The 16,601-nt window shown below is 44.1% G+C and overlaps 1 protein-coding gene across 1 annotated transcript in view; it reads left to right on the top strand.

Moving 5' to 3' along the window:
- The window catches only part of LOC135248572 (lethal(2) giant larvae protein homolog 1-like), a 57,823-nt gene that overhangs the window by 949 nt on the left and 40,273 nt on the right, over positions 1 to 16,601 (top strand). Inside the window, exon 2 of the mRNA XM_064323365.1 lies at positions 1,587 to 1,684. Within this exon, the coding sequence (XP_064179435.1) occupies positions 1,587 to 1,684 (98 nt within the window). The remainder of the gene's footprint in view (positions 1 to 1,586; positions 1,685 to 16,601) is intronic.

Raw genomic sequence — 16,601 nt, 5'->3', positions numbered from 1 at the left:
ATGATGACTGATGTGCTTTTCATTTGTCATTTGTGTTCAATGTGATGTGCGATATCATTATTGGTGGTTGATTCTAATTTCGAAACGTATCACCGGTTTAACTATTTAGATTTACAGATGGCTTTTTGTACCGTTGGGTTAACGATCGAGAACATGAATATGGCGACGCTAATTCATTAACTGAAAATAATAAGTACATTTTTGAAGGAGGTGAAGACATTGGAATTAAATGTGAAAATTTGTAGTTTTTAAAAATCTTTTTAGAAAAAAGATCTGTTTCTCACTTCCCAAATGGTTGACTTGGTTAAAGTAAAATTTGCTTTCAATGGCTTGTGCGCGCCGATGCCTTGTTAATGGCAAGCTTTTGGGAAGTGAACGTAACTCCTCCCTTTGCATAAGCTATTTACTATTGCCAACTTTAAAAACGAAGTTCCAGCAAAAAGGTTGACATGTTTTAATTACAGCATTGTAATTCATTAAGGAACCTTGACTGAGGTGGCAGGTGAAAGAGAAAGTTCCCTCGGCGTCATGCATTTTTAATAATGTGGACAACAGTGTAGTGGAACAAGTGTGTGAAGTGTGTGCCATTGTGTCCCAGAGGCGCTTAGTATGACTCTCTGCGTCCTCACCCTGGCCCAACTTAAGTGAGGTTTGGAAGCTGAAGTAAAAGGGCTGAGGTGCCTCATTATGCGCCCATAGGCCCTGAATACTCCAGCACATAATACGAATTATGACTTCTATCTCTCTGACAAATAATGTATAAGAGCAACATCTGCTTTGTGGCACCAGATCAGTCCAGTGTGCGTGTGTGCTTGTGTGTGTGTGTGTGTGATATGAGTGAGTTTCTCTGCATATTTATTGCCATATTCTAGCCCCTTAATTGTTTTCATTTTGCCCGATTTGTGCAAATAAATTTCACTTTGATTTATCATCATGCATTATCATGTGGTAATGTTTGATGGTAGAATTTGAGGATGTCATATTGCAGGAGCATTGGCACACTGTGTGAAATGCGTGAGTTGTCTGATAACCAGAGTCATCCCCACAACCGCCACTCACCCATGGACCTAGGAGCTTCTTCTAGGGGTCATCCACCCAGCTCTCAGAACATGGATTAATTTGCATGGATGCTAGTTATTAGGTTGCACTGTTTTGCCATTAGACATTTACTGATGTTGTTTTTGTTAACAGTGTTGGATGAGTCCTTCTAATAGCCTTCCCAATAGGTAATATATCTGCCTTCAAATATGGATCTGCCTTATGCTGTACTGTCACTTGTATTAAATCCACCACTATTGAAATTTTTCCCATGCAGAAATAATACAGATTTTAAAATTAAAATGATTAGAATTGAACTGTGGCTTACAGCAGCCGCTTGTATGTTGTGCTAAATAAACGTAGTAAAAAAAAAAGGCATATAGTGTTGGATACTGAAGCTGTCAGTGTAGCTAGGCAGGACAATTGTGGGCAAACAGAATAGGCATGTCTGTGATAAGAGGGACCTTTTCTCAAGACTGTCATGCTTGGATATAGCAAGTGTCTAGGTGATGAAAATGGGTATTTTACGTCCATATCCTTTTTTCCAGACTGTTGAACATGGATTTCCTAATCAGCCCAGTGCCTTCGCTTATGACCCCAAACTGCGACTTATGGCCATTGGCACTAAATCTGGAGCAGTCAAAATGTATCCTTTGTTCATTATAAACCATTGTCATGCTGTCAGCAAGGTAAGACTATTGCTTATGTGTAGGACGAATGATACAAGGATGCCAAATGTGTGTGTGTTAGTTTTGTTTTGTTTTTTTGTATTCAAAGCAAGCTGATTTGTAATGTGTTGGGGAATCTCCATTTTTGCTTTCCCTGTGATGACATTTGTGTGTCTGCTTACTATGGCAGGGTTGATGGCACCACCATACAAAACAGCATATCCCTGCTATACTCATGATATTATAAATATTTTGTTGTACATGAGAAAATGTTACTGTCTCTCACACAGTTTATTAGCCATTGACTTGAATCATTAGTGGTTGGAAAGGCCCATGGTCGCAGTGAATTTTCAAATGCTTCCAGGCGTTCTCTGCTAAGTAGCAGAAGGTTAGCGATGTCTCCCCAGAGTTGTTCTGGAAAGCTGCTGCCACAGATATGCCATTACCATAGAAACTGAATTGGGCAGAGTGAAACATTCTAACTCATGCTGTGCCTATTCTTGTTTTCATTCTTTCAACGTGGTAGCGGTTTGCAGCTTGGAAACACTTGCCTAAGTAGTATTTGTGCAATATTTCTGTAACACCAGGGAGTCCTCAAGAATTTTAGTTCATGTGTATTTATCTGATGACAGGCTGATCTGTCTATGGGATTCTTGTCAAATATGGGATTCTTGTCAAAATATTGAGTTTTCTATAAGCTACATTTTAGCCTTTTATTAATTCAAATAACTTTACATTTCGAACAATGCGACAGTTAATATAAATAAAGCACACTCTGTTAAACAGTATGTTTTCTCAAGAGCAAGATAAAATCATGCACCGGGAAGAAATGACGTGTGTAATGAGAAATTCCTTGTCTGGCCACTCCACTCCACCACATGTGCCCTTCAACACGCTGCAATGTACTGCACTCACCCAGAACTGCCCTGTCTAATCATCACTGGCTATTGGAGAGGAGGCGGACATCACTGGCTATTGGAGTTTCCTGTTGGAGGTTGAAATGAACTACAGGTGGCTCAGTGCTTAAAGCTCTGGAGACATGCTTTACTTTCGGTGTTGAGTGGCTGCACTGTGTGACTCATCTATGTGTGCGGAGGGAGGAGGTGGAGGAGGGAGGGCGGCAGGACGAAAGTGAAAAAAGAGAGAGAGAGAGAGAGAGGAAACAAGATCCAAGGTGAGGACAGGTTGTCAGACAGTACCTGCTGGGCACTCTCTGTTTCTCCTCGTGGCCTCGTACCTGTTCAGAGGCCCGCAGTCATCTGCCTGCCTGTACGTTGTTTAGCGTGTGCATCAGTACAGAGTGCAGAGCAGCGGTGTGGGTCTGCTGGACCACTGCCATCGTTCTGCTTTCAGACAGAGCCCCTGGAGAGCTTTTTAAAGTTCAGCTGTCCCCGCTATTTGCAGTGCAGCATTTGCACTTCGTTTCAGTATTCATTGTTTGTATTAATTTAATGATTTTCCTAAAGAATTCCACTGCGCTGTTTTCCTTTTTCCCTTTTAGCCCAGAGGGAGGGAAAACGTATACAGCTGAATTTACTTGCCTTGAGCTGTGACAAGGGCCAGAGCAAAGTCTGTGTGCATTTCCTCAAGAGAACTCTCCAGGAATGCTCCATACTCAAAAACACATTGGCTTGGCTTTCACGTTTAAGAATGAGTGAAAGTGAGAATGTCCTGAGACCGCTGAATGCCCTCAAAATATTTGCATGTGCTTTACATCTCTGACCAAGTAAAACGGTCTACGTGCCCTGAAGCTTTGTCAGGTAGGGCGGGAGCTGTAGAGCACACGTTTGGTCAGAGTTGGGCTACGAGTGGCGTGGTGTACGGCACAGTCAGGCTCATCCCAGAGAGACTGGTGTGGTCTGGATGTTGGCATGGCTCCAGTGTGTGTGTGAGGCAGAGAGATGCTGCTTTATCCTGCTGAAGGGATGTGGAAGACTAGAAACTTCTATCCGTCACACTGAGAGCAGCACAGGCCGAGGTGGACTGACTAATACTCGTGCATGTATATGCGCCTACAGCATATGATGTGTGAATATCTTTTTTAACAGAGGAAGTGGTGAGTTGTCAGATAATGGCTGATATGTGTGTGATTCCTTTATAGACACAGTGACTATTGCTTCTATTTGGGCGGGTGAGTGTTGTGAATGCCCAAATGGCTAGAGGGTGTGGCCAGGGTCTGTTTCTGTTTGACTTTTGTCTGGCCTGCTTGTAAGGTTCATTAATGTGTCAGATCTTGGCAAAATGTAGCTGCAGATTTTGTCTGTGTTCATTTGTGTGTTGTCATTGCTATCTGTGTTGGGATTATGGAAGAGCAGTTTTGAATGTTGGAGAAACCAGACCACTTTTAGCATGGGGTCTCTGGGTCTGATTCAAACTGGCTTACGCACATGTTTACTTAGCACCCATTATATTGTCACAAGAGTGGTGCCATGTCTCGCAGGTTTAAATTTAATGTCATTGTCCAGTAATGTGCAACATGTTGTACCATTTTTACTAAAGTTTGAAATGGCACAAGGATGCTGTAGTGCATAAATGCATCTGGGCTCAAGTCGATTGCAGTGGACCGACTGAGTAGCGCATTTCAGAAGCGGCCTTCCTTACCCAGGTGCCATGTATCCGTGTTTCTGCCCAAACCTATTCACTGGGGAAAATAAAGTGGACGGTTTTCCATTTTCGTACAGTCATATTTTTCCTTCTTTTGGTTTGTGTATGTGAAAGTTGAGCTTGTCTGTAAAAACAACTTTTGGCTGAAACCTCAAATTACAGCAGAGGAGAAGACAGAATGTCAAAACCCAGAAAAGTAGGAGAGGCGTGGAAGAAGCCATGGAGGGCTGACCAAGTGCAGCACTCAGCGTGTGCACTCCCTTCACTGCCTGCACCCCTAAGGAATGCATATTGTTCTGCTCTGACTTCACCCTCTGTAATGAGAGGAAATTCCTGGGAAGCTTTCTGGCAGGGCCTGGTCTCAATAAAGACATCTTTGAAATGGTTTCCACGGAAACCGCAGTAGCAGCTAGATAACCAGGATGCAGCGTGTTGAGGGAAACGCTGAAATGCACGCTGTGCCAGTGTTGTTTACATCGCGGCTGTCGGAAACATAACTTTGGCTTGACGGATAGTTTTCCAGTAGCTGTTATTTGCTTTCTCACTATTCATGTCCTTTTCGAATGAAATGCTTCTTTTCAGTTTGCCATGAAAATCCCTCATTTGCTTCATTAGAATATTCCCTTTTAATGTTGGCATTTGCAGAAGGGACCTCAATGTCAGTCTGCTTTAAAGCATGCTTTTGTTTTCTGGTTGGGGACAGTCTCATGCTTAATTTTTGTTAATAGCTGTCCAATTATATTATTTATAGTACACTGAGCCTTCAAAACGGTTAATTGCATAATCAGACCTGCTAATGACTGGTAATACCACTGACTGGAGTGAGAGCCCCTGCATCAATTAAACAAGTGTGCCTTTGAGACTAGCAGCTTTAGAGCCAGCGTGGTCCTGCGTTCGTTCTTCTGTTTGGTGACATAGCGATTCAGCAGGTGAGCGTGTGTTAATGGCTAATGCCATGCTACCTCATAAATGCCTGAAATAAAAGGGAAGCATTACATTTTTGTACAACAAAAATGGTGCACAGCCCTTTTCAAACTCTATCCTTTGAGCAGTTATATAAGTGCCCAGAAGCCCAGAGACGCGATGGGTGGTTGAGGCTGAATCCAAGCTTCAGCACAGAAATTTGAGGATGAGGATTGGTTTGATTTGTAACAGCCAGCTTTCGTTGGGTATTTCATTGCTGCGTGGGAGGCCCTGGTGTTGATGTCCACGAGAGCGGTTCAGCTCAGGTCGCCTGCTGAATCTGGTCCTTGATGGCCAGCAGTGTCCTCAAGAACCTCTGGCTTGCAGTGATGTCACTACAGTGAGAGCTGCTCTGTGTTGCATTATTGTAGAATAGCCGTCACGTCTGTCTTCTGGCCCCTTTGTCTTTCATCTCAGTGTCGCGGTGTGAAGGACACACAATGCCAGGGTGCTAGGGCCCTCACTATCAGAGCAAATCACCTGTGAGAGCTGGGGGAGGGAGAGAATGAGAGAGGAGCGCATTTTTACTGTGTCACTCCCACTGAAAACTGCAATTCACTGCAGACTTCACATAGACGTCTTGGTGGCATTTCAGTGGCCTTCCTCTGCCACCGTAGCAGTGTGATTTTCCTGCATTGTCAGGCACCGTAAGCTTGTTTTTTTTTTTTAGCACTTTAAACATTCTGGTGCAGTAAGTCCTGGAACACCAATTTACATGGAAGTGAGTGTCTTCAGGATCAATTTAATGCACCTTCTAGTCACTGTAACATGAAACTTTATGGGAAGTTGTTGTGGTGTAGGCCTTGTGGCTGGTTGAAGACAAACATATGTCTATTGGAATTTATGCCTGCTCTGTTTTGTCTGCATGATTTAGGTTTTCTTTTTCCAGACATTTATATTATTTAGGAGGCGTACTTATCCAGACTTGGAAAAGTAATTCCTGTGTAACGAATTAGTTTTGGATCTACATATTTAGCCAGTTAAAGACCCTCTTGACAAATAACTGTTGGTGCCAAGTTTTTTTTAAAAATTCCAGGGAAGGTTTAGGGAGTTAAGGGTTAAAGAAGTTTTAATTTTAGGAAGTGCAGTATAAGTCAGTGCTTTTTCCAAATGTTCTTTGGTTCTTATGTCTGCTATGGAAGATGGGAAGTGACTCTGCTGTTCTGGCCCCAGAGGGAAGGCCATTTCAGGGCTTAGACGATAGGACGGAAAGGAATACTGACTGTCAGCTTTAATTTGACGGTCTGTACGTACTGTAGCATTCATATCAGGTGATCCATGTCAGAATTGCAGTTCTTTTTATACACACGTGCAAATAAATGAAAAAGTCATCATATTTATTATTTTATTTCAAATCCTTGGCTTTCGATGCCTGCCAGGAGTCTGAGACCCATAGACATCACCAGACCGTTGGTCTCTTCCGTGGTGATGCTGTGCCAGGCCTATACTGTAGCCATCTTCAGTTCCTATTTGCTTCTGGGGCATTTTGCTTTCTGTCTTGTATTCAGTAAGTGACACACACATTCAGTTGGATTTTGGATGGGTGATTGACTTAGCCAGTCAGGAACATTCCCTTTTTGATCCTAAATAATTCCTTGGTTGCTTTAACTGTGTGTTTGGAGTCATTGTCCTGCTGCAAGGTGAAGCACTGTCCACTGAGTTTGGAGGCATTTGGTTGGATTGGAGCAGATAAAATGTTTCTGAACACTTCAGAGTTCATCCTGCTGCTGCTGTCAGCAGTCACATTATCAATGAAGACAAGTGAGCCAGTTCCAGTGGCAGCTATAATTTCCAAGCCATAACACTGCCTCTGTCTTGTTTCACAGGATGTTCAGGATCATGAGCAGCATGTACTTTTTCGTAAACTCTAACCTGGAGTTCTTTTTATGTTAGTTTGACAGTTGTAAGGGGTTTTTCTTCACAATTGATAGTTATTTGGTCTTCCACTACAGTTTTATTCTGTGGTCTACCAATTTGTTTACTATTACTGAGCTCACCAATGTGTTCTTGCTTCCTAACAATGTATCAAACTGTTAATTCTGACACACCCAATGTACTGGCTATGTTTCTGATTTATTCAGATGTTTCAGCCTTTTTTATAATGGCCTGCTTTACTGGCATGGACACTTATGTCATCCTCATACCGAGAGAAAACGGACTCCAAATCAACTCTAGACCTTTTGCTAGCTTTATTGTGCATGAATTAATGATGCAATAATACACAGCTGGCCAAGAAACAGCTGAGCAGCCAGTTGTCCAATTACTTTTGCTCCCCCCAAAATGGGGGAACTATGTACAAAAAGGACTGTAATTCCCACACGGTTTGCCCAATGTGGATGTGTAAATACCCTCAAGTTAAAGCTGCACTTTAACCTCAAACTTTATTTCAAATCCAATGCCCTGAAGTACAGTGCCAAAACAACAGAAATTGTCGATGTCCAAATAATTACATACTGCACTGTATTTGTGAACATTAATTTTAACAATTCAAATGTTTATTTTTTTTCCTATTCAAAATGCATTAGAATATTGAATCTAAATTTGACTCTAGCAGGAACAGGTTACAGCCATAATGTTTGCCGAGAATAACAACTGAGCACCAACGGTTTTTCTTGGTTCAGGTGCAGAAATTGTTGTGTCTTTGATGTCAGAAAGGTGTGGACAGGCCTTCCCAGGTATGAAGAGTAGCTATGTCTTAAGGTTTTCAAACTCAGTCCTGGGGGATCCCTGTGTGTTCTTATTTTCATTCCAACCACAACTGCATTCCCAGAATTTTTACAAGCTGCTAACATTTCACTGCATTGTGAAAAATTAACTTAATACATTGCAGGTTTGGCTCCTTATCATTTGTAAAGCAAGAGCCTATTGATTCATACCCCAGTCTTTAAATTCATCTGTTAAAAAAAAAAAAACAAAACAAAACTATGCAATCGTTTTTGTTAATTACAAAAGACAATCTATAATCATTTACATTATAGCACAAATGTAAATATGGGATTTTTATTCTTCACGGGGTGAATATTTTATGTGGCTTAAAGGGTAAATAATCCCTCAAAACATGAAAAGCCTAATTAAGAAATATTAACAGCTTGTTAAAATTCTGGGATTGCAGTTGTGGTTGGAACAAAATCCAGCATGCACAGGGGTCCCCCATGACCGAGTTTGAAAACCACAGGTTTAAGCTGATATGTCTGCCAGGCATGTACTATCTGTTACTCTACCTCTGTGTCAGAGAGGAAGAAGAAAAGCTGAGTGTTATCAGAATATGCGTGAGTGGAGAGGTCATATGAGGATAGTCATCCGTGAAGTAGTGTATACTGAGAAGAGCAGGTGACCTAGAACTGAGCCCTGAGGAACAGCAGCGCTGAGTGTGCATGGTGCAGATGTACATCCTCTCCATGACACCTGACAGGAACAAATGCTTTTACGGGAGTGTGTGCAAGGAGCCAGAGATCCCCGGTTCAGCAGTGGTGGTGAGGAGGTTCTGGGGTTGGCAGTGTCAAAGGCTGCAGAGAGATCCAGAAGGATGGGCGGCATGCAAGTTCAGTGGAAAAGCTTGATATATCACTGCATGCCTGTGTTTCAGGAAGCAATTGGTTGGCTTTTGGCATCTGCCTCTACTAAGACATCTTCTATAGAGGTAGTATCTTAAAGGAGTAGTGTTCTTCTCCGTGAGTGGATTCCTGTTTCTTCCTCTCCTTCCATTTTAATGCTTTACCATGAGATACCCTACATGCCCTTGTAAGGTAACACCGAACTTGGATGTGTATGAACAAAGGTCTCTTTCTCCCAGCGTGACTAAGTTCTTTGACAGGGCTCTAAACACTGGTGTTACTAGCCTAGTGTTACTTTGATCTTGAAGGAGTATAGTCTTTCTAATGGTAGTGATTGATTTGAGGGGAAACCTTTGAAGAAATGGCAGGAAACTGCGCTTATTTTTATCTGCAGCCATCTTTCACCTCATGCTTTAGAGCATTTTGTATAAATGTCGGCCTCGTTCTTTCCTGGTGCACTAAATGTGAACGGGTTGCATTAATGCATTACTTTTTAGCAGAAGGTGTACTGTGTGGTGCTGTCTGGCTCTGGCGATTATGTGGTCAGCTCTGAGAGCTGTTGTCTACGGCTCTTTTCCTCTCCATGCGGATGGAATTTAATCTGAATATCTTCCGTTATCAGATGAAACCCACCCATGTGGCCTGAGAGTGGGAGATTTGTTTTGAGATGCACAGGCCGAGGCTCTGACCACTGTTGCCACGGAGAGCCATACATGCCTGGTAGTGCTTGTGCCCTGTCAGAGCGGTGCCACCCATTCAGTGCTTTGTGTCCTGACCCGTTACACAAGGGCAGAGCTGAGGATTCTGGGCCAAAGCCATAAAACCAGCCTCGGGCCACAAAGATTCATTGACAGTAAACAATAAGACCATAGTTTTTTGTTGTTGTTGTTTTTACTGAAGTCCGTTCCAGCCTCTCGCTCTCATCTTGGCTCTTTGTTTTGCATGTTTCTACATGGGAATAATTCAGTGTGTCATGTGGGTGTGTCATACTAAATTTCACTTGTAGTAATGTTGATGTTTTTTTACAACCCCCTTATTCTGTAATGTTTCATTTGGATGGCTTCAGATGTGCCGCTGCTCTGGAAAACATTTGTTCCCGATGGCAGTTAAATAGCACTCTGTGTCTGTGAACTCCCAAGCCCTCCGAATGGCGTCAGAAGTGGAGCGAGAACGTGGAACCGCCGTCCCAAACAAATCCGATATCTGCTGTGATGCTTTTGCTGAGCAGTGACGCGTTCTGCTCTCCCGGTTCTTACTCAGCCGTCGAGAAACTGGAGACGGCCGATGTTCATCGACGTTCGCAGTCTGAGCGCTCCGACTGTTTTCCTTAATTTGAGCGAGCTGCCCCCACTCTGTCTGCGCCGGGGTCCGGCGCAGCTGTATTTATTGATCTGTGTTTACGGCATCTTCCCTCAGCGTGCCGACCATCTGCTTTTAATCGACTGCCCTGCCTCCCTGCCTTGGCCCCGCACCCCCCCACTCCGCCGGCACCGCGGTCTGCACAGGCCCACACCGCCACGGGCTGATTTACTGCCGCTGCTCTTTTACTGTTCTTCTGAGACGCGCGGTCCAGCGCCACACAAAGAACCCGGCTAACTGTAGCGTGCATCAGCGTCACTCGCGGCCGAACCGCAAGTCTAACACCGTGCCTGCAGCGGGCTGCGTTCTGCATTTTTCATTCCCCCTGTACCCTGTCCTTGCGTCGCTCAGTCTCCCCCGTCGGCCCTATGGCCACGGGCTAATCCAGGCCCCTGCTATTTCGTTAAAATTGAACGCAGCTGAGGAAACAGGCGGTGCGCTGCACTGGTTTGTTCATCATATCTCGCGTTTCCTCGTTGTTGGTACTGTTTGTTTTAGTCCTTTGCTGTTTCACGGCTCTTCAGAAATCCTCTACTGTCCGTGCTGGCGGAAAGTTCGGCCCATTTCTTTGGCTCTGTACTTCAGCGAAATCTCAGTGGGGGCATCAGTCACAGCCCATTAGTATTCTGATACATGCCACATAAACACACAGGGGGCTTAAAAGCAGTCCCCTGTATTCACTATGGCCCAGCAGGGCACTTGGCTCTATGGAAAGTCAATGAGGATAAGAACAGTCCTTTCTCAGAGAAGGAATCCTGATTGATTTTTTTTTCTTCTTCTTCTTCATATTCGTGGTTGCCAAATCATCCCCTCCCTTTAATTAAAAATAAACTCTGGAGTGCTGTGCCATTGTGAAAAACAACAGTAGAGGGGAGAGTTGGCTGACTAGGGCCTTTAAATCTGGAGTTGCAGAATAGTCTAAGCTGCATGGTACATAAAGTCCCTTCTTCATATGGATGAACTCTCATAATCAGTTTTGAGAATTGTGACTGTTTTTCTTCACTATGAATAATCACTATGATAATTTCTGCTCTGCCACAATATAAACATCATTTTTACAATTGTAGCCTGCATTTCTCGATTGGATTTTGTACAAGAAAAGTACATCATCCCCTGTGTGATTTGTTCCCTCTGAGAAATCAACATTCAGAAATAAACAAGTAAATGTTTTTGGTCTTCAACTTCATTTTTCATGGCTGTATTGCTCCGTTTCACTTCGACTAACAGCCAGGCGAGGGGAAAGCAATTGGCTTCTTCAAACTGCCGTCGTGTCAAATGTCACCGGGGATGATAGTGAAGTGATGTAATTTAAAACCGATTCCAGTTATGATCGCACTCATACAGAGGTATCAAATTTGTGTTTTGAACCTACTCTATCCCTGCGGAGCTTTTCCTGGGGCCATACCACAACAATCAACTTTATTTATGAATAATTTGTGGATTAATACAGGTTTTGTGAAACTAGACGTCTGAACTTTTATGAATATCTTTAATCTGCATTTTAAACTAACAAATGTTTCTAATTTAGAGCATGACAAGAAATCATGAAATCTTATGCTAAATTAAAATAAATAAATAATTGAAAAATGAAGTGAAAACACATGTTATGAATTGGCAGGATGAGTAAACGGTGGCCTGGAGGCTGATTGCAGACTGTGATTCTTGAGTGTGCTCACACTGCTTAAGAAGCAATAACTGTGGGGATGCACACAAGGCAGACTTTTCACATATTTTTATTTGATGTGTCAATTTACAGAGATGTCATAACCCGCGAACGCTCTTCTTCATGCAGTTGCATTAAAGAGGCACGGGCAGGTCTGACTGTATCAAACTGTAATCTGAGTTTCAGCACAGCCTCTGCTGCGTGTCTCTATCAGGCCATGAAATTGCATTATCTTTCTCTAACCTGATGCAACTGCTTGAGTGTGTAATTGTCCCCATTGTTCGTCTGATGGGGACTGAATCCCGTGCCTGTGGGCTGCTTATGTGACTGGACAGCCACCCCACTGCGGCCCTGCTTTCAGGCCCTGGGTCTACTGCAGACTCCCGAAGATTGAACTCAATTCTCAGACACGCTGCTTGACTTTGAAATTTCCTTCACTGCCCCTTTCAGAATCACTGAGACGGGAAAATGATGGCATCATTAGCTAGTTATCTTCAGGCAGCCACCGTGGGAATATTGTGTACTGTTGTTGTTTTATGACTGAGTGGACCAATGCATCATTAAAGGAGAATTTTCTTGAAAAATGCACAGTAATTTTGGAGCCAAGGATCAGACTGCAGTAGTTTTAGACTCAGCCAGCTTCTTTATGTGCCTTGTCATTTTTTTTGAAAATTAAATGTTAAATATTTATTAACATTGACTAGAACAATGTGTTTTTTTGCATTCTCAGCAATTCACTTTGGTATAGCTGATAATGTTGAATGTAGTGTGACTTGAACTCATGAAAGTAGGTCATAATGGAGACAATGTGAACTGTTTAGTGTTGGTTCAAGTGAAAGGACCCCCATTCTTTTCTCTCGTAATGGTGTGAAATGTCTGTATGGGTAGTCCTATTTGGGAGTGTATTTTTTTTTTTTTTTTTAACAGCATTCTGGGTTTCCAAATTCCAATTATACATTATGTGCACAAGAATGCAGCAAGTAAAACAACAGTATATATATATTTTTATTAACCAAGTTTAGTACCTACAACTTATTTTTCAAAGGAAAATGTCTGTGTTTGTGGTACAGAAGTGTTGCCTTGATCGTTACCAGACATATGGTGGAAATGCTGATGTATCTGAGAGATTGAGTTACATACTGTGGTTTACTGTATTCAATATTTTTGGACTGAAGTACGCAGCCTTGTATGTTTTAGCCCTTACTATTAATATTTTTGCAAGTCCGCAGCTGTCTAAGTGGGAGGATTTTCAAAATCTGTCGTTATTATCATTGTAATGAGTTTTGTTCATCAGTAAAGAAATTTCTCAGAACTGAATTCACGCCCGGCTCTAATTGGAGAGCGCCTCAAACCTCCGTCCACTTAGAGTGGAATGGGAGTGTCCCTGAGGGCTCCTGGGGCTGCCGACGGTGTGTTCAGAGAGGCTGCCCCGCGAGGAGCAGAGCATGATGGGGCGATGAGGCCGCAGAGAAAGGGGATATGGCAGGCCCAGGGAGCAGCATGGTAACACTGCTGAGAGAGGCAAACGGGAAATCTCCCTGTCCTCAGCCTCACATTAAATCTATTGGTAGGTGGAATAATGTGTATAAGCATAGATACTGCTAGATATTCATGGGCTGGGATTTAGAGAGAACTTTGCTGCCATGGTTGGCACACTCTCTACTGTAGTAATCTTAACAGAAAATACTTATTAACTGAACCTCATGCAAATGTTTTTTTCCTTCTTCATGTCTTTAGAAATGTTAGAATCAGGGTGGAGATGCAGATGTGGAAAGGAAAACTTGTGAAGTAGAATTTAATGCCTTCCATGCTGGTTCTGTTGAGGGAATATTTGAGGAGGAACTTGCCAACTTCTAGACGTGAAATCCCACAGGCTTAATAACTAATGACCCGCAGGGTAATCAGGGCAGGGCTGCGAGTCATTCTCATGAGCCAGCTGTTTTCTCTCGGTGCTCCTTCGCTAATCCACACCAGCACATTCCAGCAGGGAAGCATCAGTCCTTAGCTCTCGTCCTCCAAAATCCAAACCCCCTCCGTTTCCTCTCTGTAGATCAGCTGAATATGAAACTATACTAATCTTTTATAAATCAGGAACATGCTGAAAACGGGCTGTTTCTCACAAATCTGGTTTTCCTTTCTAAAGAAAAGAAATTTGTAAACAGAATGTAAATGCTAGAGCTGTACCACCCGCGACAAAAGCTTTAGGAATACAAAGGGATGTGAATATCCATCTGAAACAAATAACTTCTCTGTTTGTTTTGAGTCAGTAGGACCCAGTTGCATTAAACACATTACTTGGAGAAAACTGTGGTCTCTGTTTCCAGGATGTTTGTGAGTTTATTTTCATCATACTGTATGTGTGTAACTGTAGTCTTATATAATCAGTCAAGGTTGGGGGTGGGGGAAGATTCTCAGTATGAATGACCCAAGTTGCTAAATCTGTTGGCTTGATTTATGGCTTCTCCAGTGTCAAATGTATTCCTGAAATTCATAAATAATGTAGCCTGACATTTCACGTTCTATTTGGTGGATAGTGTTGGCTTGGATGTCATTACGCAAACGTCCCTTGGTAAGAACTGCTTCTAATGTGCCAAAATCCTCTCCTCAGTGTAGGGAAGTCAAACCGCTGATCTGCATGCCTGAGGAAAGTCAGGCCTCGTCCAATGAGATGCACAGATTCAGTCCAGCAATAACAGCGGCATTGTAGTGTTTCGCTGCCGAGAAACTGATTTTTCAGCTTTCAGTTGAGAACATGCGGTTCTTGGAGGAAGGGCTTGCTGCTTATTGCCCCAGAGGCGTCCCTGTAGACCGCAGTGAGCGTTCTCCAGAGCTCTTACCTCTGACAGGGGTGTGATGGACCTGTGTGAAGTGCCATCTGCTCCTGCCTTCCGTGCCCTGTCTCAGCGAAGCTCTAAAGTGTGCATGCGTGCGTGCACGCGCGTTTTTGCACCTGCGGACGTGCGGCAGGTGAAATCACGGACGCGTCCGTGCGCCCGGGAGACCCCGCCTGTCCGTGACGGTGCGCTGGAGGGGTCCCGACGCGTGAGCTCGCTCGTTTAGAGGAGCCCTTCCGCCCGGGATTAGGGCAGATCCTGCCTCCGCAGCGGGGCTCAGCCCGCTCCATTGTTCCCCTCCCAGCATTCCTGCCCGCAGAACAATGCGAGAGATCAGCGGCGGGGCAGAGCAGCGCTCGGCGCGGGCTCCGTGTCTGCCGGCGGGGAAGTGCCGTCGCTCGCGGTGAAACGTACCGGCGCGCGGCGCCCCGACAGGAATCTGACATCACACACGATTACATTACGGGGGTGGGAGGGGGTACCAAGGGTGGAACCAAAATAAAGAGCAAAACAAAACAAGGAACGCATCTGTCTGGCATCACTCTGGCTTTGTTTTTGTGTTTCAGAATGACATTGAATTGAGAGGGCGTTCATGTATGGCAAGTGTCCTGCACTCATGTAGCCTGGAGCAGCAGTTTATGTTGCTGACACTGAGGGGGTTCATTGGAGGTTGGAGTTTTTCTGGTCTGTCTTCAGGACAGCTGTGCTCCTTGTGTATTTATTGGAGTGCTCCGGTGATGAGGGGAGGGAGGTTATGTGAGGTTGTTCTGCTGGGCGCTAGCAGCACCTAAGACCTCGCTGCTCTGACTGACTGAGTGAGCGAGTGAGCGAGCGAGCGAACAGGAGGGACACAAGGATGCTCTCTGTCTCGCTCTTTTGGCCACACATCTGAAGGCTCCGCTCGAATGACATGCCCTCCGCCTCACCCCCAGCTGAGTGTGCGGTTGTCTTCTCTCCTCCCCTTCCTGAAACGTGCTTCGTGATCGTGATAGGGAATTTTGGTGTATCAATCTGAAATGCTTTCCTTGCAGAGTGTAGTGTTTTGCAGTAGAGCTCATTATGGCAGGCCTGTGTGTGTCTCTGCAGAGTGGAACATCATGGAAGTGCAAATGAACACTTGAGTCAGATCATTTTATCCTTAAAAACTTTGAAACTCCTACTGTAAGAATACTTGAAAGAATAAAACAACTTGAAAGAATGCAGAGCTAACAAACAGTGGGTAGGTGACTGATTCCTCAGTACGGCATGGAGAGGGTGATGTATGGAGGGGGTTATTAGGCGACCTGGGCCCCAGCATAGTGGGAAGGGAACCATGGGAAAGTTTGTGCTTCAGACCAGACACGCAGGCCCTGACTGTTGGCTGCTTTGTTTGGACCCAGAAAAGCTGAACCAATTAGTGTAAACCTCCATCTGCTGGGGATTGGCCTGGAAAAGGTCAGTCTGCTCCTCCACTACATTTTAATGTTAGGGTTTCTTTCCCTGACCATACTGGTTATGTTTGAGTTTGCATTTTTTTTCCTGCTTGTTCTTTCTCACAATAGGTTTAAATACACTAGCATATGTAATATGAGAGGGTGGTGCAGCTCTTGGCTGCACCATTCCATGATCATTTGGTAGAGGAATGGCAATGGCTCATTCAAGCCCATCGTGGTGAGCTGATATCCGTGTGCAGTCTTCTCTGTTTGCGACTCTTTATGCTGCATCTCTGTGACGGAGTGGATTTGCCTCAGCAGGGGTTGCTCTGTTAAACTAATCCAGTTACTGCTCTGCTGAGAGATGCTACTGGGCGGTGACACTGCTGGAGCAGGGACCCGGCACTGTCTGTCAGGCTGCTGAGCACTTGAGTACACGCGGCTAATGTTTCTAACGGGCTGCCCTGCGATACACCATGTAAAGGGCCTAGTCAGATCTGCCCACA

Source organism: Anguilla rostrata, chromosome 2, assembly GCF_018555375.3.
Source record: "Anguilla rostrata isolate EN2019 chromosome 2, ASM1855537v3, whole genome shotgun sequence".
Classification (NCBI taxonomy): domain Eukaryota; kingdom Metazoa; phylum Chordata; class Actinopteri; order Anguilliformes; family Anguillidae; genus Anguilla; species Anguilla rostrata.
This window is presented reverse-complemented; position numbering and strand designations above follow the sequence as displayed.